This window comes from Pseudorca crassidens, chromosome 2 (genome assembly GCF_039906515.1).
Source record: "Pseudorca crassidens isolate mPseCra1 chromosome 2, mPseCra1.hap1, whole genome shotgun sequence".
Classification (NCBI taxonomy): domain Eukaryota; kingdom Metazoa; phylum Chordata; class Mammalia; order Artiodactyla; family Delphinidae; genus Pseudorca; species Pseudorca crassidens.
This window is the reverse complement of record NC_090297.1, coordinates 122,679,608-122,703,665: the sequence shown is the minus strand read 5'-3', so window position 1 is coordinate 122,703,665 and position 24,058 is coordinate 122,679,608. Positions and strand designations below refer to the sequence as shown.

The 24,058-nt window shown below is 40.6% G+C and overlaps 1 protein-coding gene and 1 long non-coding RNA gene across 2 annotated transcripts; one reads left to right on the top strand and one right to left on the bottom strand.

The window, feature by feature from the left end:
• Nucleotides 1-1,432: 1,432 nt before the first annotated feature.
• Nucleotides 1,433-6,749, bottom strand: LOC137219637 (uncharacterized). The gene is made up of 4 exons (XR_010941188.1): nucleotides 6,589-6,749; nucleotides 5,935-6,386; nucleotides 5,077-5,180; nucleotides 1,433-1,824 (listed from the first exon to the last, which is right to left on the bottom strand). It is a non-coding gene; the product is annotated as an uncharacterized lncRNA (long non-coding RNA).
• Nucleotides 6,267-21,575, top strand: TADA1 (transcriptional adaptor 1). The gene is made up of 8 exons (XM_067728520.1): nucleotides 6,267-6,406; nucleotides 10,805-10,896; nucleotides 11,157-11,222; nucleotides 15,557-15,654; nucleotides 17,126-17,335; nucleotides 18,618-18,769; nucleotides 20,635-20,797; nucleotides 21,242-21,575. Exons 1-8 carry the CDS (start codon nucleotides 6,333-6,335, stop codon nucleotides 21,392-21,394), a joined length of 1,008 nt encoding a protein of 335 aa, XP_067584621.1. The 5' UTR covers nucleotides 6,267-6,332; the 3' UTR covers nucleotides 21,395-21,575.
• Nucleotides 21,576-24,058: the final 2,483 nt, after the last annotated feature.

The window sequence follows — 24,058 nt, the reverse complement described above, 5'->3', positions numbered from 1 at the left end:
AGTCGCCCTCCACTCTTCCTGGAGGGCCCGTCCCACCTGCCTCTCCTGATCTCCCCAGCCTCAGGGGCACCGATCTTGTCTGGCCTCCACTTCTTCACCCCTCTCGGTCCCCCTACATCCTACTGGCTCACTCTGGGGTTCCTCCCGCCTCCTTGGGGGTCAGAGTTCCCCACCAGTGGCAGGCAGGTGCCCTAGCTGTGGGGAGATGCTAACTTCGCGTCTTCCCATACCACCATCTTGACTCTAAAATTAATTCTTACAGTGACCCTTAGGTAAGTACTATTCCTATTCCCACCTTGCAGGTGTGGAAACTGAAAGAGAGTGATCAAGTAACTTGCTCAGAGTCATACACCTAAAATAGGAAAAGTCAGAATTCAAACCTCAGGCAGACTAGCTCTAGAGCTTGTACTTTAACACTATGCTATCTTGCCTCCATGGCATTCCAATGCATGAACAAAAGAAATTAGATAACATAATAAAGGAAATAAGTAACAGACATAAAAGGTATCTTTACAAGAGCATCAAAAACTTTCAAAGAAATTAGGTATAAAGCTAACAAAAGATATGCAAGACAGAGCTCCTTACTGTGGAGGAAGCCCTGGCTTCCAGCAGGCTTGCAGCTTCTGACAGGGGTAAAGAGTGGGCTCAGGACTCCTGCAAGTACATAGGATGCTCTGTGTGGTACAACTGCCACTGTAACTTCCGTTAGCAAATCACCTCCTGGATTTCAAACAATGAGCCCTGGCCTAATCTTCTACAATTCACTTATCAAGTTCCATCCCTGGGGCCTGACTTTGCAGGGCAACAGCAGAGAGCAGTTCCTCTTTCTCGATCAGCACTGTGGCTTTCCCTCCTTCCAGAGGGTGACGTGTGGAGCCTAGTCTCCATCCAGCATAGTCTCCCTGTGTTATTAGCAACTCCAGAGACAGTGCGTCAGTTTGGAATCTCCACCTGCCCCCAGTGCCAAAGCTGTCTCCAAAGCTTGACCTCCATCTCTATACAAAAAAAATCTTTTAGCACCTTGGAGAAGCTCTTATCTATAAGAAGCCTGGCCAAAGACTTCAGCCAAATTTTCCAAATTTCAGTTTGGCAGGCTGCTTACAGAGATTTCTTTTTCAACATACACAGTTTAATAATTAATATTCTGAAAAATTTTAAGAATGATCCCATAAATATCTCTGATATTATGCCCAGGACTAACTTCATCCTTCATAGGACCCTGTTTCATAACAGACTGTCTGCAGCATTCTTACTACTAATATAGGACCAACGGGGTCTTTGCTGTCAGGCTCCCAGAGTAAGAAGAGGCAACAGAATGAAGAGAGTTTCTGAGATTCCCTTCAAGGCATAGAAATATCCTGGGGATACCCATGGAACTGTGCTCAAGGTTGGTTCTTTGTGTCCTCGGAAGCTAATTAGTCATCCACCTCGGCCGCGTAGTCTGCGCTCTTAGCTGAAAGCTAAACTCTACTGTATCTCTATTCTCAGTTGATTGTCGTAATTCTAAATCTTCTTCTTCTTTTTTTTTTAAGTTTATTTATTTATTTTTGGCTGTGTCTGGTCTTTGTTGCTGCGCGCGGGCTTTCTCTAGTTGCGGTAAGCGGGGGCTACTCTTCGTTGCGGTGCGCGGGCTTCTCATTGCAGTGGCTTCTCTTGTTGCAGAGCACGGGCTCTAGGGCACACAGGCTTCAGTAGTTGCAGCACACGGGCTCAGTAGTTGTGGCTCACGGGCTCTAGAGTGCAGGTTCGGTAGTTGTGGCTTACAGGCTTAGCTGCTCCTTGGCATGTGGGATCTTCCCGGACCAGGGCTCGAACTGGTGTCTCCTGCATTGACAGGCAGATTCTTAACCACTGCGCCACCAGGGAAGCCCTCTTCTTTTAATTGCAACAATACTTACACTTTTACTTATACTCCTCTAACTGGGGGAAGAAAAATTGCTAGGATAATTTTAAAAATAGATTTAAAAAACTAGACTAAGCTAATATTTGTAGAGTTTAAATTTTTTAATGTACTGTACTGTTGACTGGCTTCTAATTATCTTCTATCTACATTACAGATCATGCCTCTTCTTTCTATTCCTTAAACGTCTGTTCCTCTATTGTAAGACTCACTAACTCCAGGGAAAATGCTTTCATCAAGTTAATTACAACCATGATAGTGCCAAGACACATTGTAAAAACAGCGCTCCCTTTTCAGTATTGTTAGGGGTTGCTTAGGTGTCTTTTATCACTAGAATCCCTAGATGCCTTCCATTTCTCAGAGTCCTAAAAGTTTAATCTCCAAGAGCTTCTAAAAAAAGGAAAGAGAAACTATAATTAACTCTCTGTAGTACTATTATGGACTGAATATTTGCCTCACCCCACCTCATCGTGGCTATATTTGGAGATGGGGCCTCTAAGGAAGTAATTAAGGTTAAATGAGGTCATAAGGGTGAAGCCCGGATCCAACACATTAGTGTCCCTACAAGCAGAGACACCAGAGCACACACACACACACACTCTCTCTCTCTCTGCCCCTCCCCTCTTTCCTTCTCAATCACCCTCTCTCTCCAAACACATACTGAGGACAGGCCATGTAAGGACGTTAGAGAGATGGTGGCCGTCTACAAGCCAGGTGAAAGTCCTCACCAGAAACTAAACTTGCTGGTGGCATCTTAATCATGGACTTCCAGCCTCCAGAACTGTGAGAAAATAAATGTATGTTGTTTAAACCACTTGGTCTGTGATGTGTTGTTATCGCAGCCTGAGCAAACTAAGTACCTATAAAGCTTCAGAGGATTTTAAGCTGGGGCCCATGGATAGTACTGTGTTTCTATAAAACTGTTTTAAATGTAATCATATGTAGTTTATGGATTTAGAAATATTATTCTGAGAAGGGCTCACCAGACTGCCAATGAGGCCCATGGCACAAAATAAAAGATCAAGAACCTCTTTATATCTTATTTGGGCAGACATAAAATAAGTATATGTGGTGTCAGTGTGATATGCCTCTCCAAGTGTTTTCAACCATAAATTTTACTAGGACCTAGTACATGCTAGTCTATAACCTTTAACTATATTAATATCTGTAGATCAATATAGATATAGAAGAGGAAGACTATTATGTAGAATTTTCTAAAATATTTAATTCTACCAGATACGTTGAGTGCGAGTCACTATGTTCTATAGTATAACTGTATATGTAGGTACCATATGTGTGTACCATACATACCATAGTATACTACATAATAAGTATTACAAATTGTTGTGAACATTATGAGGGTAATTTCAACGGGCAACTAAAATATTATCAATAATATTTTAAAGCTGAACTGTAAGAGTCCTTCCAATAAAGCAGAGCTGCTGACGTCTGAAATGGAAACAACTCACACATTTGCAGTCAGTGCTTCGAGAAGAAAGCTAATGAATCAATGCCAATGAGCAGACCAGGAAAGTCAATCAAATATCTCTGCTGCACTAGGTGCTAGCCAGAATAAAGAATGAGTCAGTGGTTTATATACAGGTCTAAGGAACCTAAATATCATATCTGGGAGAAATCATTATCATCATCATCATCGTCACCTCCAGATCTGAGATATCTCACAACTCCGTCAACATCAAACCCTACCACCAAAAAAACCAAACAAACTAGTGCTTTATAAAATAAAGAACTGGGAAGAATTAAGCAAGCAGAGGCCAAGCTTTCATGGATATGCAAGTAAAATAGCTATGAAAATAGCCTTTCTGAGGGGTTTTCCTTTGCATTGTGTTTGTACACAATTATATTTATAATTTATATAATTATATTTTGAAAGATGTTGCATAAGAATAGGCAATATATGAATAATACTACCAACCTTCAACAGTTCATCCTAACGACATGGAAAAAATATGGATAATATAAATAAAGGGAACTCTTATTTTATATAGTCTGTGCCCAATATCCTATTGAGTTGACTTTACTAGTTACTCTCAGACTAGCCTGCATTTGGGGAAGAGCAAATTGCTATAGAATAATGATTTTAAAAAGATGTAAAAAACTAGATTAAACTAACATTTGTAGAATTCTTTACATTTTATAAACGACTTTCACACACATTCTCTGAAGCTATTTAATAGTTGTCTATATGTGGTATACATTTTTACAAGCACGTCTATAACTAAAAGATTTAAAATTAGTTTCTTTAAAGTAAACTACCAAATTACAAATGGTTTTAGTATTGATTTCTATTAAGTATATTGTTCGGTCAGATGTCTGTTTGTGTTTGTTATATTGTCTAACGCTACAGTTTAAGTGGACATTTACCTGAATCACTATACTGAAATTAATGCTAATTGGTATACAAAGTGATGAAGGAGAATGGACTATTTAATTGAGCTAGATGTGTAGAGGTATGCATGTTTTCAAGCCTTGATTCCAAGAGATAAGAGTCATATTTTTCTTAGTGGACAGGTAGCCATACAGTGGGGACAGTTCCTGGAAGATATACCCAAACACCTGTGCCCCTTCCTAGTCCTATTGAATGGGTCCTTTAATACTTGAACCTGGGCTTCCCTGGTGGCACAGTGGTTGAGAGTCTGCCTGCCAATGCAGGGACACGGGTTCGTGCCCTGGTCCGGGAAGATCCCCCATGCCGCGGAGCGGCTGGGCCCGTGAGCCATGGCCGCTAGGTCTGCGCATCCGGAGCCTGTGCTCCGCGACGGGAGAGGCCACAACAGTGAGAGGCCTGCGTACCGCAAAAAAAAAAACCAAAAAACAAACTTGAACCTGATTGCAAAAAATGTAGGTAGCCACCCATAGGTCTCAAAACTAGCAGAGGGGAGATATATATAAAAGGACTGAGTCATGTGGTTTGTTATAGAAAGTGAAGTAACTAGAATGCGGAGTGCATACTAAAGGGTGATGGACAGGCCTGGGTGTGTGTGAGGTGGACAGGTCGGCTGAGTCCAGGTCATAAGAAAATTTGAATGCCAGGTTAGGGAGTCTGGAATTTGTTCAGTAGTCAGTGGGGAGACATGGAAAGCATAAGTTGATAACTACTTTTTAAAAAGTCAAAATTTCTTTAGAGTTTTATGACACAGATAGGAAGACTTTACCTGCCTTGTTCATCTTTGTATCCCCAGGACCCAAAAGATTGCCAGGCGCATAATAGGAATTCACTATACATTTGCTGAAGGAATGGAGAAGACTGAAGGAGTCTCTGTGGAGAAATTACCCAAGATTTAAAAGCCATTTAGGATTATTTCAAATTTGGGGGAGGCAATTTGACCATATGCACCAAGACTCTTATAAATACTCCTGTCTTTAAATCAGTAATTCTATTTATGGGACTCTGTTCTAAAGTAATAATCCTAAATGAGGAAAAGCTTTATGTATAAAGTGTATAACAATATTGCTTTTAATAGAAAAAAATGGAAATAATCAGCCTAACAATTGGGAAACAAGTTACTGTGTGCCTTCCTCCTGTGCGGTATTTAATATGCTGTCACCAAAATTATGATTATAAAGACAATACCAGAGGAAAACATTTATATTATTAAGTATAAATATAACAAAACTCTACCAAGATGCACAATTGAAGATAGAGTATGATTATAAATTATGGGAAGGGGGAATCTCTCTTAGTTAAAAGGGTTTTTCCCGGGGTGGTAACATTTTGTTTTCTTTCTTTTCCTCTTATCCTTCTGTGCATTTTCCTGTTTTTCAAAATTACTTCATTCACTCAGCAAATATTTACCGAGAGCCCACTATGTGCCAGGCACTGCTCTAGGAACTTGCGGAAACATCAGTGAACAAAACACAAATCCTGTCCTCACGGAACTTACACATTTTAGTTGGAGAAGGCAGAAAATTAAAAGATAAGTCAATTAAGTGGCATGTTAGATGATAAGTGATCGGCAAAAAAAATAAGGCAAAGAAAGAGAATAAAGTCAATACTACATTTACTTTTTGACCTGGAGGGGGAAGATATTCATCCAGCTAAAAGGACCGAATTCGGAACTTCCGCAGCGGTAAGACTGAGAGCCCGGGATACGCCAGCCCTGCAGGTGACGCTGCAGCCCGGGCCGGGCGCGGCGGGTTTAGGTGGGGCGCGGGAGCGCTAGGTGAAGCGGGTCACGTGATGTGAGGGGGCGGGAGCAGGAGGACCACAAAAACACCGAGTTTGGCTCAGCACTTTCTCTCCAGAAAGGCGGGCGGAGCCGAAAACCAAACAAACGTCTTCTCAGAGCTTGGGGGCGGGGCAGGCGGGAGAAGACGGAGCCTCCAGAGCCGAAGCCTTCGCGGAGTTGGTTTTTCGGTTGCTGGTCGTTGTGGCCGAGGGGTCTGAGGTCGGGCTGAGACGTGGGGAGCAATGGCGACCTTTGTGAGCGAGCTGGAGGCGGCCAAGAAGAACTTGAGCGAGGCCCTGGGGGACAACGTGAAACAGTAAGAACTCCCCGGACGCAGCCTCCGGGTTTCCGCGCGGGTGCTCCCCCAGCTTCGGGCTGCCGACCCACTATGGAGTTGTCCCCCGCGGCCGCGAGGCCTGTGCAGCCCTCGCGTAGCGGGTGGCGGGGCCTCTGGGTTTCTCGGGCCCGGGAAGGGGCCGGCGGGCAACCCCGACTCACCCGGCTGGAGGGGCCGGGCCTCCCTGGTTCCCTCCGGAACCTCGCGGGCGCCTTCGCCCGAGGCTGTGTCCTGGGTGGGGCGGGAAAACCTAACTCCACGCCTTCACGCCCAAGGGCCTGTTGGGCGACTGCGGCCCGTGCGAGGGTGCGGGACGCATGTGGCTGACTACCGGCCTGGTCTGAGCCGGCGCCGCTCAGGCGGCCCGCTCCCGAAGGGCTTCCTGGAGGCAGAGGCTTATTGAGCGCGGGTGTTGTGGAGGCACTGTCGGTAAGAGCGTGGACAGCAATTTCGGAAGGCAGACAGACCCTCCGGTGAAATAGTCACCGAACAATACTGCAGTTATAGTGATGATAGTAGTAGCAGACATTTACTGAACACCTTTTAAGCGCCCTAAATGTACTATCTCATCTAATCCTCACAACAGAGATGTGAGGTAGGTGCAGTTATCATTCCCGTTTGATAGATGAGAAGACTGAGATTTTGAGAGGTTAAGTAACTCTTCAAAGTCATGGCAGGATTGGGGCCTTTGCATCTGATTTCTGGCTCTGATACCTTACAGAGGGTTGCAAAGGACCCCAGAGACTCTCAGACAGACTTTCACCCAGGTTATAGCAGGGGACCGAGTACACAGTGGGGTCAGATGCTGAAATGGCCGAGTGTAAAATCAGTAACTCAATACAAGGCTGAAGTCATAGAAGGAACCCTCCGAGGTACAAACAAGGTCAAGTTTGGAAATTTTCAAAACATTGTTATTACAATTTTATTTTTCTAAAATATAAGAAGCAAATTTTAAACGTTTAAAAGTATAAGTCTTGTGTTGTTGTTGCTAGATGGTTTCTGTGATATTCTACACGTTTGCATTACTCAACAGACACTTTGAAATGATGTTTCCGGAGGAGCAAGGTGTTTGGGGGGATCTTTCTTTTTCTCCAGCACTTTCTCCTTCTCATCTTTCTACTTTTCATTATGACTGGAGATTGAAGTTACTTAACTTGGATGTCATACGTGATCTTTGGAGTTTTTCCTTCTTGTGAAATTTTGGGGTGGCAGAATCTACTTTTCGTCCTCGCAAGATAGATATGCAGAATTCCCATGTAAGACTTCTTGGAACACTCATGGCCTAAATGGAATAACTAAGAACAAAATATAATTTTTAAAGATTGCTTTAATATTAGGAACGTTAATAAATCAAACTACAAACACTAGAATTAAAATTTAATCATCTAATCTGTTATTTTGGCATAATTATTTAATTTTTTGTAAACATTGATTCCCAAAGATAAAATGTTCTACCTAAAGTTATATTTTAATATTCATGTTGACTTTGTCTCTTTCCTTGCTTACTTAATTAAAAATTCTTAATTATTTTAATGAGTAAAATTGACAGCTTTTACCTTCATTAATTACTATAGCTTGTTTTTGTAATACAGCTAAAATTTACACTTTTTAAGCACAAAAGACTTTTCACTCGGTTACATCTAAGATGCTTACAGATATTTGAAAGTGAATGTTTCCATGTTACAATAAACCTGGCTTGTGTGTATAATTGATTGATTAGATGCGATGGTGAACTCTGTGATACCACACTCCTCACACAAGCTTGGGGTCGCCAGAAATGTTGAAGTTAGCATTTCCTGTTTGGTCTTTAAAGGTCAACACTGGCTGTCAAACGTTGGTCACATAGAGCTGCCAAAGCTAATTTGGTGCATCTTTAGCTGAATCTCCACTAACACCGCAATCAAAATATGCTTTTGTGCCAGGAACAGTTAATGGTACAGTGTTGTTCTCTATTAGTTTTTTCCGTTCTCTCATTAATGGTCTTTCCCCCCTTCTGCTCCTTGAAAAGCGCTTCTTGGTTGAACAGTCTGTGATATTGCTATACAGTAATTTCTCACATTTCCTCCATGAGTAGTTAGCTTTGGTTTGTACAACGTGACCATTTAAATGTGGTCCTTGTTCGTAGGTAAAATATATAATAAGATGTATAAGGAACTCAGATATGAGTTGCTTTCTATTTATGCAGTGGCCCTAATGTTCTTTATGTCAGGTTGTGTGCCCATGTCAGCTTGTAGAAAGAAATGAGCTTTGCTGGCTAACTCACTTTGTATAGTACCCAGTAGAGTTCTGGGTTCAAATGGGTGCCTAGTTTTTCGGATGATTTAGCCATATGTTATTTAATTTTCTTCAGGTATCTCAAGTGCTTCCTAGTCTGACCCATTTATACTCATCACCCATCATCCTCACCTACATAGAGGTTGACTAACTTTGTTTTTGGTATTTTTGAGGAAAACAGTCATTTGCCCATGGCTATACAGCAAGTTAATACAGGGACCAGGATTGGGGAGCGAGTCTTCAACTTGATAGCCAGTGCTGGCTATTTGAAAGTTTGCCACTGGAAAAGATAGACAGCATCATGTTGGCAGAGCCTTGCCTTAGTTCTGGAACAAGTTCATACACCAAATATAAATGTATTTGCCTCTTTCTTATAAAATAGGAACACAGGGCTTTTAAAATAATGAAGTTTTTCTCATGTTACTATTTTCTTTTGTTGTATAAAATGAGATAGGAAAAGACTTCTGTTTTTCTGTGGAGCTTTATTTCATTTTTTAGTTGTTCTTTGAAAAAAAAAAGCAGAGGTTGGGGCATTTAAGTGTTTGATGTTGGGAAGTTATTATTGACTGCTGGGTGTGACTAGTCACGTGGAACATGGTGCCAGGCTCTAGAACTAACATGTTTTGCTGTTGAATGAAATGGGTCTTGGGAAGCTTTAAGACGCCACTAAAGCTACGGGTTTTCTCCGGTGTGGGGGGAAGGGGGGGATGAGGGCAAAGCACAGAAACCCAGGCAATTACATATATACTTAGTCAGACTTAAGCTAGTCTACATATGGGAGAACAGGAGAAACCCTGCCATGGGTATAATAGGTCAGTGAGAGCATTAAACCATCTCGTTTAGGAATCGCTCCTTTTTTTTGTTCTTTTCTGTTAGAAACTCAAATGAGCATTAGAAAGTAGTTAATCGTGAATTGAAAGTGATTGTAAAACATACTAAGTAATTTTTAGCCCTGTTTCTTGAAGGAGGAGTATCTTTCTTCAGCACGGAAACAAGGGGTGTGGATGTGAAAAGTAAAGTATTTTACTCCTATTTCTAATAATGTTGTTAAGGTATAAAAGATTGGATCCTTTCTTCCTACTAGTTAACTAGTAATTTTTATGATTAGTGGTTGATTTTCACTTTAAAAACCACTAAGTTTCTCCTATGCTCAGGTGTTTTTCTTTGTGGCGAGCTGTTTTAGAATCCCATTCAGCCAGGATAGATTAAAACTTGAGTTCATTTGAAAGGAAAGAGGTTGCCCAGAATTGGTATTAATGCCCATAAAACACATACACATTTTAAAATATAAATCTTTTTAAAATTGAGGTATAATTGACATATAAGTGTATATTAGTCTCAGGGGTACAACATAATGATTCAGTATTTGTATATATTGCAGAACGGTCACCACAGTAACTCTAGTTCATGTCACTCACCATACATAGTTTAAAAAATTTTTTTCTTGTGATGAGAACTTTTAAGATCTCAGCAATTTTCAAATATGCAATATTTGATAATTTTAATAATACTTTAAAATATAAATCTTAAGTGTAGGTTTCTGGTGAGCAGGTCTTTTAGAAGGGCAGCAGTGAGAAAGGAAAGGTACAGCAGTGGTTTTTGGCTGGTTGACTCATGAGTCTGATTCTATGACTACTGCTCAGTCCCTTTTAGGGAGGACTTTCCTTCTTGTGATGGTATTCGGACTCCTAAGTAGCTTAAACAACAGAGATTTATTTTCTCACAGTTCTGGAGTCTAGAAGCCTGACATCAAGGTGTGAGCAGGGTTGTCTTCTGAGGCCTCTCCCCTTGGCTTTTGCCTGCTGTCTCTCTCTCTGTGTCCTAATCTCTTCTTATAAGGACACCAGTCACACTGGGTTAGGGCCCACCCTGACGACTCCATTTTTACTTAATTACCTGTTTAAAGGCCCTACTTCCTAGTAGAGTCACATTCTGAGGTACTGGGGGTTAGGGCTTCAACAAATGAATTTGGGGGGAACACAACCCAGTCCATAACACGAGGGAATGCAAAATTTCCTTCCTTTCCTGGGAGTTGAGGCAGATAAGGTGAACTTGGGGAAGAAGCAAAACCTGAGGCTCTTAATATTGTTTCTGCCTCTGCAGATACTGGGCTAACTTAAAGTTGTGGTTCAAGCAGAAGATCAGCAAAGAAGAGTTTGACCTTGAAGCTCATAGACTTCTCACACAGGATAATGGTAAAATAATTATCTGGGGAGTTATTTTACTGTTCTGAAGTTTTCCCAGATTTGCAATAAATTAAAAGTTTATTTAAAATTTTAAAAAAATTTTGGTTTTAGTGGTATAAGGTCATTTAAATAATGTGGATATTTAAAATTAAATGGAAAGAATGGCAGAGAAGGGGATATCCAAAGTCCTTAAAAGCTAGACTGAAACAGTGGGTTCCTTATGTTGTAAATATTCTGTATTTGACTTGTGACAATCTTCCCTTTTTCAGTCCATTCTCACAACGATTTCCTCCTGGCTATTCTCACGCGTTGTCAGATTTTGGTGTCTACACCAGGTAAGGGAGTGGAAACACCTCCAGGGATGTCAGTCAGCAAAACCACAGAATGCTGGGCTTACTAGACTTTCACTTCCTTTAACAGACTTGTTTGCAAATGAAATGTTCTTTGAACTGCTCAGAAGAAACATTTTATTGTGTAATAGAGATTCTTCTATAGAACCTTTTTAAAGCAGGTGATTTCTCTGTCCTTTCATTGACTTTTGGTCTTTACCCCCCATTCAGCTGGGTTTAGATTACTTAAATAAATGAGAAGTGAGGAGGAGGGTAGGTGGTCAGGAGGAAGAAGCTGAGGAGTGAAGGGAGGGAATTTGGTGGTTAGGAGAGCGTTTCCATAGATATAGGGACGGTAAAGTACGTGGAGGGGAAACCACAGCATATGTTGAGAACCTGGACTTTCTCCTATTCTTAATTAAGTGAGATATTAGCACCTGGAAGGTTGGAGCGTCAGCATGTGTTTGGCAAACTATTGGTGAAGAACAAAGGTAGTAATAGCAGCATGGTGGGGAGGTATGTGGATGCTAAGTCTGTCACTTCGACCTAAATAAATAGGTATAGACAGAATGATTCCTTTGTCCCTAATTTTTTGGAGCTTAAGTGGTACAAGTCCCCTCTTTCAATTTTATTTTAATCAGTCAAAAAAAAAAGGTAAATGCATTAAAACTTTGCCTCATGATAAAGCTTATCCTGGGCTCTTGTTAAAAACTTGAATTTACAGGTACCTCCTACTGTAGATTAAATTGAAGTTTTTGTTGTTTAAAGGGCCTGTGGTGATTCTGATGATCATTTATTAAAAGCCCATGTTTACCTAGAAGTGACTAGTATTTTGTATCATCCCCCTCTGCTAAGCTCTGTTGTAAGATAGAGAGTTCAGATGAGATCTCCTAAAGGCTTGTTCTCCACACTCAAAGAAGTCGCCATTGGTGTGAAGAATAATAAGCAGTGAGCGTTTGTTTACGGAGGTTGGTGTTAGAGAGGGAAGGCAGTTTTCCACTCCTCACCACACCCCTCACTGCACATCCTACACTGTGTCACATTTCTAATGTTTTATTTAATTTAAATAGAAGTGGACTTTCGCCAGTTAGATCATAAAGATAATCCACTTCATTGTATAAAGTTTAATTTGATCAGAAAAGCCAACATTGTGAGGATTAGATCTTACTTTTTAGGTAGGTATATTCTAAAGTGGCACCCACCCAAAAGGTTCAGTGGGATGATCGGAAATAAAAACCTTGGTTGGGGCTTCCCTGGTGGCGCAGTGGTTGAGAGTCCTCCTGTCGATGCAGGGGACGCGGGTTCGTGCCCCGGTCCAGGAAGATCCCACATGCCGCGGAGCAGCTGGGCCTGTGAGCCATGGCCGCTGAGCCTGCGCGTCCGGGGCCTGTGCTCCGCGACGGGAGAGGCCACAGCAGTGAGAGTCCTGCGTACCGCAAAAAAATAAAAATAAAAACCTTGGTTGATAGGAGTCAAGGGGCTTGGGTTCAAGTTTAGGTTTTGCCACTAGCTTAGATAATGTAGTTAATTATTGAGTGTTCTTAGCGTCCACATTTATAAAATAGAGACAGTAATATCTACCCTGCAGGATTATTTAAAAAAAAAAAAAACAGATGAAAGAACATGGAAAAAGTGCTCTTAAAAATAAAAAATGCCAAACAAATACGAAGTGGTATTAGTATAGGTGGCTGATTTTAATTAAATAAAGCCTTTGATATTCTTGAATATTTGTTGTTGGTTAAAAATAAATGAAGAAACATTAGAATTTAGAGGTTATTTCTCAAACACCCAAAATGTCTTCCTTTAAAATGAAATTAATATTTGCTGGCAACAAAGAGGTGATTTCTATTAAAGTATAGAAATACAGTTTTTTGTACTTTAATAATTGTGATCAGGTTGGTTACTGTTTTTCTAAGTCAGGCAGGAAAGATGATGTTAATAATGTTATTTATTGAATACCGTAACTGCAGTGCCTTAGACGCTTTATGTGCGTTATCATTAATCCTCACAACAACTCTTCAGAGGTATTAGCCTCTTTTCTTATATGCTAGGAAACAAACTTCAGAGGAGAGAAAACAAAACAAAATAAAAACTTACCTGAGGCCCTCTTCAGCTAGTAAGTAGAAGTGTTGGATCCAAACCAAAATCTGACTGCTGCTGTGAAGCCCTCCTTCCTTGGGGTCAGAGTTAGTCCTTGCCGTGCTTTGCTTCCTCACCTGAGGTATATTTGGCCACTCAGCAGCAGCATCGCCTAACATCAAGTTCCATTCATCAGGGAAATCATCTAAGATTGACTGGTCTTATCAGGTGTGATCTAGGTGTGCCAAAGATACTTAAAGCGATGGAGAAGAGGAACTTGACTTTCCAAACAGTTCTTTTTTAGCTGAGGAACCAGGAATATTTTTTCAAAGCTTTACGAACTCATTCTTCCAAAAACATCAAGATGAAATAATGTTTTGCTAGAATGATGGGTGATTTTTTTTTTCTTTTCCTAAAAAAATTCTTTGGGATATTTTTTTCAAGTGTACTGTAATGAGCTTGTATAACTTTTGATTTTTTTTTTTTAACACTAAACTATATATGTTCATGGTTTAAAAAAAATAGTACAGAGGGTCTTAGAATGAAAAGCTTCCCCCTCCTAGACCAGCTTGTTCTCAAAGACCAACTGCTTTTGCTTTTTGTTCTTCTTATGGGACCTCAGTGGCTCCGTATAGTGTGCTGAAACGTCTTTCTGGATTGACTGGTTTTAAACATCCATCTTGCCTTATTGCTCTGTGTTTTGTGAGATTTCCTCAATTCTTTCTTTCAGCCCTTCTGTCCAGTGCATTCTTTAATTCAGCAATTTTTGTAGCGTCTTCTTTTTGTTTTATGGATACCCATCTTCTCAGACTTCTCTGAGGATATGAATTAGAAATTATTCAAGTTCTTTGTGTTGCCTGAATTCTTTATCTCTAGGATCTCAATTTTTTTTTTTTTTTTTTTTTTTTTTACTTTGGTCTTTCTTACCATGTTACAGCTTATCATCAAATGTCTGAGAATCCACATTTACGAATGAAGCATAAAACCTGGAGATTGTGCTTTAGAGTGAGCTGACGGGAGGCCAGCCATTACAGTGAGGTTCCTCAAATGCCAGCTGCAGAGAACTGTGCTCTAGGGTACCAACATTCATACCAGCTACCTCAGTAAATCCCAGAAATTTTGTTCTATTTAACTAGAGAAGAGTTCTCCATTCTCCATTCCCTGCCACCTGTTTATACTGCACTGTGTACAGGAGTGAGTGGGGCTGGTTTCATGGGGCCAGGAACTGTCCATGAACTTGGAAGGGCCTGCACTTGGTTTAGTGCTGTACTATGGTTGTTTTGAAATTCTTAACTTTTGAGCAAGGGACCCTGCATTTTTGTTTTGTACTGAGTTCAGTCCTGGGGGTGAGGGAAGGGGTTTCTATGGATGACTTTTCAATATAAATCTTCCATTAATCTTGTTTTAAGCTGTACTATCCCTTCTGGTTCCCACTGCACTCACCTTCTCCAAATCCAGATTCTTTGTGGATATCTACTAGTCAGGTTTATTTACTTCCACCTGTTTACCAACCTTGCCAACTTAGGTCACAGCTTCCAAGTGTCCGCTTTGTAAGTTGGCTCCTTTTTAGCCCATCTTTGAAATTTGTTGATATCTCATCTTGGTCTGCCACTCGTTTTGCTTTTTATCTGTGTTCTGGATGTGTGCCATTTACTTTTGTGTGTGTGTGTGTGGTACGCGGGCCTCTCACTGTTGTGGCCTCTCCCGTTGCGGAGCGCAGGCTCAGCGGCCACGGCTCACAGGCCCAGCCGCTCCGCGGCATGTGGGATCTTCCCGGACCGGGGCACGAACCCGTGTCCCCTGCATTGGCAGGCGGACTCTTAACCACTGCGCCACCAGGGAAGCCCCCATTTACTTTTTTCTACTATCATATTTAGTAGGGTCTTGGAAGAGAGAGGAGACAAATACATGTGCTTATTTCACCATCTTGAACTAGAAAATTCTGTCCTGCTTTTATAATACTACTGCTACTAGTAAGCAAACAAACACCCAGTAAACAATGAAAAATGTGAAAAACAAATTTGTCTTCCTAAAAGAACAATTTTGGTTACAGCTAGAGAAAAATTGTGATTTGAGAGAAGTTGTGTTTAGGGAAGGAGAATGTTTTGTTTAGAGAAGGAGAATGAGAGATCTGAATTTAAGCATTTGTTCATTTTCATCATTTGAGCATTTCATACTTTTTTAGCCTAAAGTGAAAACAAACTTAGCAGTTATCAGTTGTCATTCTTTTCTCTTATGATTGTTATTTCTCTGTCTTATAGAGGGTGCTGGATCTTTACCCTGGACAGGGGGTTCTGCAGCCAAACCTGGAAAACCAAAGGGAAAGAAAAAGCTTTCTTCTGTTCGTCAGAAATTTGATGTAGGTTGTTTAGTAGATCTTGGTAACAACTGATTTAAGCACTGGTGTGATGGAACTGGCTTTAGTTTTTTAATGAATATTACAATTCTGGTAGTAAAGTTGAAAAAAAAGGGCATGATTTGGGGAGAAAACGGTGTTATTATATTTGAATCTGGTGAAGAGGGTTTCAAAGATTGTGTCTGAATTTTTATTCCAGTTTGTTATTGTGTAATTATTAATATGTTATCATTAGTACCTAATGATTTTTCAGTAATTCAACAACTATGCCTGTGTTCTTTTTCCTCTTAAATATCTGTGTGGAATGAATAATGTTTCTCAGATTGAAGACTTCTGTTCCAAGGGTCCAGGAGGCCCAGAGGCCTCTGGCAGGATGCTGCTGACGCCCCACTAGGCCTTGAGCCTTCTGGGGATCCTCAGAGAAATCTTGAAGGCATTGGGCTATAAAATTTGTAAACGTTTTAGAATAACTTGCTTTTTTTTTTCTGGTTTATATCCAGGGAACACAGTTTCCCAAAAGTATCCCTTTTATAGATTTGACTGGGTATTGATAGCTTTATTCATTAACATTAACAAATATTTATTTATTTCTACCTTGGCTCTATGTTTTAAGTCAAGAATATTCGATCTGGAGGGCATCAGTATCTCCAGAGAGGTATACTTGGTTTAAAAAAGCATGTTTGATATAAAATACAGTTTTATACTTACTTGGAAAATGGAAAAACAACAAGTATTGCTTTTATAGTACAAACTTCAAACAGGACAAGCCATATTCGCTACAAAATCTTGTGAGTTGGGCTTAAGCAAAAGCTACTGAGGCATATCTCCCACTGATTATGGAGAGTATAATTGGGCTATCAGCATCTCCCAGAGGAAGGCTGAGATTTTATAAGCGGAAAAGATTGGGAGAAACTATTTTTAAAAAAACTAATGACTGTGTCTTAGAAAGATTCTGTGTTGAGAGTTGTTAGTAGAAGATAATGGTAAGAGTTACACTACCCTACATTATCTTGGAATATTTGTTATTAGATCTGTTATATTGGTTAGCTAGGTTTTTTTAGGGCTTTTCTTAAGCATTAATTATATATTTTTATTTTCAGAATCTGCTTACTTACAAGTATTCTTAAAATACTCTGACTTGTTTGAATATAGTTTTATATCTTCTCCTTCTCCCCAGTTGTTATTTTTAGCACAGAGCCATATATTCTGTGATTACCGAGGTATTAATTGAATAGAATAAACTGCTATGCATAGTACTGTTATTCCCCATAACTCATGTCTTCATTATTACTGTGTAATGGGTGTGAATCTGTGATTAGTTGTGCATGAGTTACTTTTTTTTTTTTTAACTCTTGTGGTATAGTTTTGGTGGCATTAATTTGTGGGATCTCAGGTCCAATTCATAGGTTACTTTTGTTTGTGTCTTATTACTTGCCACATAATGAATAATTTTGAAAAGTTTTCTTACCCATAGCATAGATTCCAGCCTCAAAATCCTCTCTCGGGAGCCCAGCAGTTTGTGGCCAAGGATCCCCAAGATGATGATGACTTGAAACTTTGTTCCCACACAATGATGCTTCCCACTCGGGGTCAGCTTGAAGGGAGAATGATAGTGACTGCTTACGAGCATGGGCTGGACAACGTCACCGAGGAGGCTGTCTCAGCTGTGGTCTATGCAGTGGAGGTTGGTTTGCTGGTGGCAGAAACACTCTTACAGATTGAATGTGACAAGCTTGTGTGAGTTATTCAAAGCTGGTACTGCAAGAAAAGAACTAAAATGTGACTCTGATCTCAGAATTGTCATCATTGAAATTTGTTTTCTTTTGAGGGGAGAAACATCACAATCCAAACAATTGCCTTCAGTTAACAGACAAAACTTTTCAGAAAGGTTACTTGCATAACACTTTGGATGTTTAATTTCTCAACAAGGGGACAGTTTTTAAGCAAAAAAAAAAAAAAAAAAAAAAAGAGATTGAGAATCCTAAAGATTAAAATCACTTGATGTTGCTGTGGTACGGCATTTGAAGAGCATTATTAGACTTGGCATCTGAACTGTGGGATTCTTGTCTCAGCACACTCTTTCATTCATTCATTTTACTCATTTAGTTACTCGACAGAGCAGACACTGGGGTCTAGAGTGCACAGGTACTGACCGGTGACGCTGGGTCATTCCTTTCAATTCTCTGGGCCTCCGTTTCCTTGCCGGTACCTCAGAGATTATAATAGCTTTCTCAAGAAGTTATAAACATTGAATCATAAGTTGTACCATGAAGTCCTGACATGAGCTGATCTTATTGGTAGAATTGAAACATCATCCCTGACCCCAGCACCCCTGTTAATAAGGATAGGCTGGGACTGGTTCTGTCTCTATTTTCGCAGACATTCTCTAACCCTCTCTTAGGTACTTGGCTCTCACAAGGGCGAAGAGATATTAAATACCTAACTTTCTGTTTATTTCCTATATATCTTTTGTTTATGTGGCTTTTGAGAGAGCCAAGGTTCTTTTTATGCAAGGATTTTAGTAGATTGGGCACTATAACCAATATGTTCCTGATGGTGAAACATTTTGTACCATTTTAAACCAAGCTTCAAGGTAGTTTGCTGCTTAAAAAAATTACTTATTTTTGTACTTTATTTAAAGCTATCTGAACATCATTTTTGAGGGAGAGGAGCCAATTCAGAGATATAAAAACTTTAATAAATTTTAAAGTAGAGCAAGCCCATCCTAAATAGAACTAAATAAAAATAGCGTGTCTCCCTTTGCTCTTTTCTGTACCCTCGTACCCTGGTATGTATGGCTCTGTGGCTGTTTCGTGAACATTCATCTGGTTTCAGCACTTGTTTGCCTGTCTCACATCTCCATCCACTAAATGCCAATAAACATTTTTTGGTCAAAGTAAGTTTTATGGTTTGCTTTTAAAGAGGAGTTCATGCTATTTTTCTCTTTTTTTTTCTTGTTTTTACAGAATCACCTTAAAGATATATTGACATCAGTTGTGTCAAGAAGGAAAGCTTATCGATTACGTGATGGTCATTTTAAATATGCCTTTGGTAGTAATGTGACCCCACAGCCATACCTGAAGAACAGTGTAGTAGCTTACAACAACTTAATAGAAAGGTATGTGAAGTTTCTTGTGATCTTTGCATCCATCCTTCCTAATTGGTTACACTACTCTTTTGTAATAGACCACTGTTAAAGTTGGTTACTGGGGCTCTGTGCGTCTAAGGTACCTCTGAGAGCAGTATGGTTTTATTTTCTTAAGTTGCATCCTTGCGTGATAACCAGTGAATTCTTATGGTACTCTTTATGTTAGGAGTGAAGTTGTAGAGTTTGGCCGCTGCACGTGGTTTAAAGTGAGTGCCCCCCACTTTCCGAAGTACAGTGGAATAGTTCCCTGGGGCAGTGCGTCTGGATGGTTCCTGAGGGGCATCACCTGACTGGTGGGGGGAGTGGGCCAGCTCTCACTCAGGAACGTGGCCTGTGCTTGTTGGGTCAAGGTTGGGTTTCTTGATGGTGGGAGGAGGAGCAGTAGGTGTCTCTCCAGGTCCTTTTCTGGCTTTTTTAGCTGTAGCTCAAGATAGCGGCCTGTGCTGGGTGTCATCAGGTTGCTCTTGGCATCCTCTTGTGCAGTTCTGGTCTCTCAGCTCCGATCTCTGGAACCTCTCTGTCTGCACTCCACTGTGGGCTCCCAGGACCTCTCTGATATTCTGAGTCATCCCTCTGAGATGACCTGAATTACCTTCATCCCTGTGTTGTCCCTTTTCAGGGAGAAGAGAGGTAAAGAGATGACAAGAGAGATAAAACTTCAGAGAAAAAAGTGTGATTGGGAAGGCTGGCAGGAGTGATGCTGGGGAAGAAGTAATGGGCAGGGAAGGCAGGAGGAGTGACAGTGAGGGGTGTGGGGTGGGAAAGCCGAGCAGGGAGTTGAAGAGAGCAGATGGTGCTGACACCACGGGGAGGGCATGGTGCTGGTGCCTGTTTCATGGCCCCGAAGACCTTGAGACGGCTCACAGGGCTTATCTTGAAGATCACTGGCTTAAACTGGGTTCACTATTTAGATTGCCATAGGTGAAGATTTACTTTCTTAATCTCATTCAGGCATATCTGTTTGGGATTATTTGTTCTCATTTGTGAGTCATTCTTCTCTAGAGAAAAACAAACCAAAAAGAGTAAAAGAGTGGCCCCTCGTAGCGGGCGAGTGCTGGAGCGGTGTGTGACCCTGCCGGGCCTCCAGCTGCCCTCTCCCCCTGCCAGCCTGTCCCTGTGAGGCTCCTGTCTCACCGTCGGCCGCTTGTTTCTCTATCAGCGCTGCCTTTGTCTGCTGCCGGAGCCCACGCTCACGCTCCACTTGTGCTTTCGTTCTAGTTCTCTCCTCACTGTTGTTTCACCTCCTGCGTGTTCTCCAGAATTGCATAGGTTATCTCCTACTGTATTACGATACAAAAATTATGTCTGACTTCCCAGTTGATGTTATACCTGGGTTCTATTTTGGGAAATTGGCAAGATCTGGATGAATTTTCTCCACCCTCATTTTTGCCTGTTGCTTTTTTTGTGCTTTATTTTCTTTTCTTGCTTGTTATTTTTGATCCTGTTGTCTCCAGTATCATCTACCTTCCTCTCCAGGTTGGTTGTTTCCAATTTCATTTTCCTTTAATGAAGGTCTGTTACTTTTTTCCAACTAGAAGCTCTTTAAGGGCAGGGAACAATTTTGACTCAGTATCCTGACTTAGTATTTTAGCACTGTGGAGGAAGAAGGGTAAATGCAGTTGCACTGCATTTTATTTCCAGCCCAACAGATGGGCTGCCTTTAAAAATTAAAACTATAGACTACTCGTGTATTCACTGGCTGAAAGATAACTGGATTTCTGATTCACGTTGAGATATATTTTAGAGGAAGTATTCTTGCAGCCCATCCCTATTCTGTTTGTTCAGTTGTTCCCATCTTACTTACTGGTAATATTTCTGAAACATTTTGTTTCCAGCCCTCCAGCCTTTTCTGCTCCTTGTACTGGTCAGAATCCAGCGTCTCACCTGCCTCCTGACGATGCTGAGCAGCAGGCCGCACTCCTGCTGGCGTGCTCGGGGGACACGCTACCCACGACTTTGCCTCCAGTGAACATGTACGACCTTTTTGAAGCTTTGCAGGTAACTCTTGGCTCCTTAAGGTTTACCTGGATTTATGGATAGGCTCAAAGTTTCTTCAAGTCTACAAAGATATTCACTAGCTTTTCCATTTCCTGGCTTTTGTTTTTCAGTTTCTATTGTTTGTTATTAAAGCCATTAATAGTAACCTAATCTTTCAAACCCCCGGCTCAAGAGTCCTTCCTAACTTACCTCCCGCATCTCTCACCTCCCCAGTGAAAGAAAAAAAATCTCCTTGTCCCCTTATTTCTATTTCAGAGCCTTGTTATTTCCTTGTTTTCTTGTTATCTGATTTGGGATTAATTAGGTTCTGGCTTAAAACTTACAGGTTTGTGTGTCTTTTGTGTGAGTATTTTGTTGACACAGATCTTACTTTCATTTTCTGTGTTGGAAAAGTAAGTATACTGAAGTATAATGGGAGACGTGCTGATATGTTTTCAATCCCAGGTACACAGGGAAGTCATTCCTACACACACTGTATATGCTCTCAACATTGAAAGGATCATTATGAAGCTCTGGCATCCAAATCATGAAGAGCTGCAGCAAGACAAAGTCCACTGCCAGCGCCTGGCAGCCAAGGAGGGGCTCTTGCTCTGCTGAATTGGGATTGGAGGGTGTGGGACCCTCAGCAAATTCATTGATGATTGGGAATTGAATGCTTTTGGGGGCCACATTTCAAGACTGAAGTGTGTAGAGTAAATATAACCTTTCCTATGGAAAGGTGATAGTACATTTTGTGTTGCTACTGTGAAGCCATTAATAAATCTGATTTTAATAATGACCCGTATCTCTGTATGTATGTGTGTGTGTGTTCCCAGTTATGGGAATAGGCACTGAGAAAGTTCTGTGCCTGGAATGGTGCTGTTTAGGCATCTGAGGCCTAGTATCCTGTGGTCTGCATGTGAGGTAGGTGACATTCTAGAACAAAGAAGCTGTTATAACTTAGTCCCCACGATCAGCAGGACATCTCTGTGTTTAGAGACATCACGTATTCTGTATCTGGCAAGTCTAAAATTTCTGCTTTCCTCCTGAAGAAAGAACTGTGCTTTTAACACAGTGTTAAAAATCGGTTATCATTTTTAGTGACCAGTGTTATATATATATATATATATTTTTTGTGACCAGTTTAATTTTTAACAGGTATACGTAGTTGCCTAAAGATTCATTCCAACTCCATAGAAAATAAGACTTAGAAATGCTGTGCTATTAGAGAAAATAAAGTCCTTTCTTTAAATTAAAAACCAAATCAAAACAATCTCTTAGAATGTAATTAACCTTATAAAATATCTTCTCATAACTCAAGTTTCTTTTATAGAGTTGTTATGCCCAAAGACTTTGATTGGCAGGTTCATCTTTTAATTATTCCTATAGGAGTCCATGTGAACATATTGGATTTATACTTGGTAATTCTCCTATTCCTGTGAAGTATCTTTTTCTATACTTTCAAATGGCAGTGTTACTAATAACTGTTCGTTTGTTTAGAGATATGTTGCTTTTTATTCAAGAGATGTTATTGGTGGATACATTAGAATGTACAGATGGGTTTACGTAGGTCTGAATAACATATGTATAGATATGTATATATGGTTCAATATCTGGATCTGTGTATTTGGTTTTGTACTTTAAATGCGACGAATAAACCTTTTGGGAGAAAACTTTTTTTGTTTATTAAAGTAAACGTATAAGGAATACCACCTTCTACAGAAATATGAAGAACCTTGCTTTCTGAGATCTTAGCAGAGACTTTTCAAAAGAACATACTACATGAGAAAGATTAAAAGCAGGTTCCAATTAAGGCATGTCATTTCTTCCTCTTGTGATATGTAGGTTAAGACTAAAAAGAAAAAATAAACAGCCTAGTTTCAGTTCTTGGCACAAGTCTGGAAAGTCCTTTAGAGTTTTCAATAACTCAAGAATTTTTAGGGTTTGTAAGAATTTGAACTGGTATCTAATTGCATATAGTGGTTTTGGCTTGGCCTATCCATGTATCTGAGTCTTAATGCTAAGTATGTGTTAAATTTCATGTGTTCCATAGATGGAGAGGCAGCTAGAAGCCTCAGACATGCCCTGCTGCCCACTGCAGTGGCAGGTTCCATAGAAATCTGTATAGCAGAGGGCCCTCCAAACAGAAAAATTCCTCACTACTCCGTAGGACCTGGCCTAAGTCCCTAGTTGCCTACTCTGGTGGGACCACAGGACACCAGAGGACTCTTTTTGCCTCCCAAGTTTCGGGCCTACACTCCAAGATCTACTTTCCATGCCAGTTTCCCTCAAGCATCATTTTGTACAGTGGAGAGATTGGGTTGAGGGCAAGGCAGGCAGCTGGATAGAGTGATACTTAGGATTTTTCAAGAGAGCCAGAGTTCAAATGCCTTGTTCCACCAAAGGTGGCCTCCAGCCGTAGCACCGTGGTCAACTGTGGGACCCTGAGTGCAGTCTCTTCTATAATTAGGTTCTTAAGAAATCAGGAGTGCTTATTATCAAGCATCATTTAGAAAAATAACTATTTCAAAGAGGAAAAAAGCTACTAGAAACCAGATAATTTCAGGCTTAGAATTGAGCTTAGTTTTCCTGTAGGGATTTCAGTAATTGTCTTTTAGCTGTAGGTATATCATTGTTTAAAACCAGGTTTGATAAGGCCCGCCTTATTTTCTACCAGGTACCAGAGTGCTGGCTTAGCACACATTCTTACCCCTTTGTCACCCATTGCTGGGATCAACCAAGCACATAACTTCTCTAACACCTCTCCCATTGTCTGAAGTGATCACGACGTTCCTGATCGAATTTCATGAAGCGTCTTCTAAATGACTGCTCACTTTGACCGTAGATAAACACCTGTGTGTCCTCATGTCTTTTGACTCGGACCAGAATGCCTCCAGTTTGAACAATGGTAAGGAAGCTTGGTTTTCGGGGTCAGACTTAGATGCTGTGGCCAACAGATTGGTTCAGCATTTAATTCTCACGGCTTAAAAAAGGAAAAATGTCTAGATTATTCTTGGAGAGTAGATTAATATTTAATTGAATCTACAGGCATGGTAAATTGTCAAGACTAAAAGCACACCATGAAAGGGCATATAGGTTCATCATACTTTCATTTTGAGAGAAATTTATGAAAACAGGACACAAGTTTTCTGTTCATCAAGCTGCATGTTTCCATCCTTTTAAAATTAATATCCCTTTATGAATTTCCTTCGTGTGATTTTTCCTGTGAGCATCCAAAACATGACTCATTGAGGGAAAAAGCTATTTTTGCCAGGGCCCTTT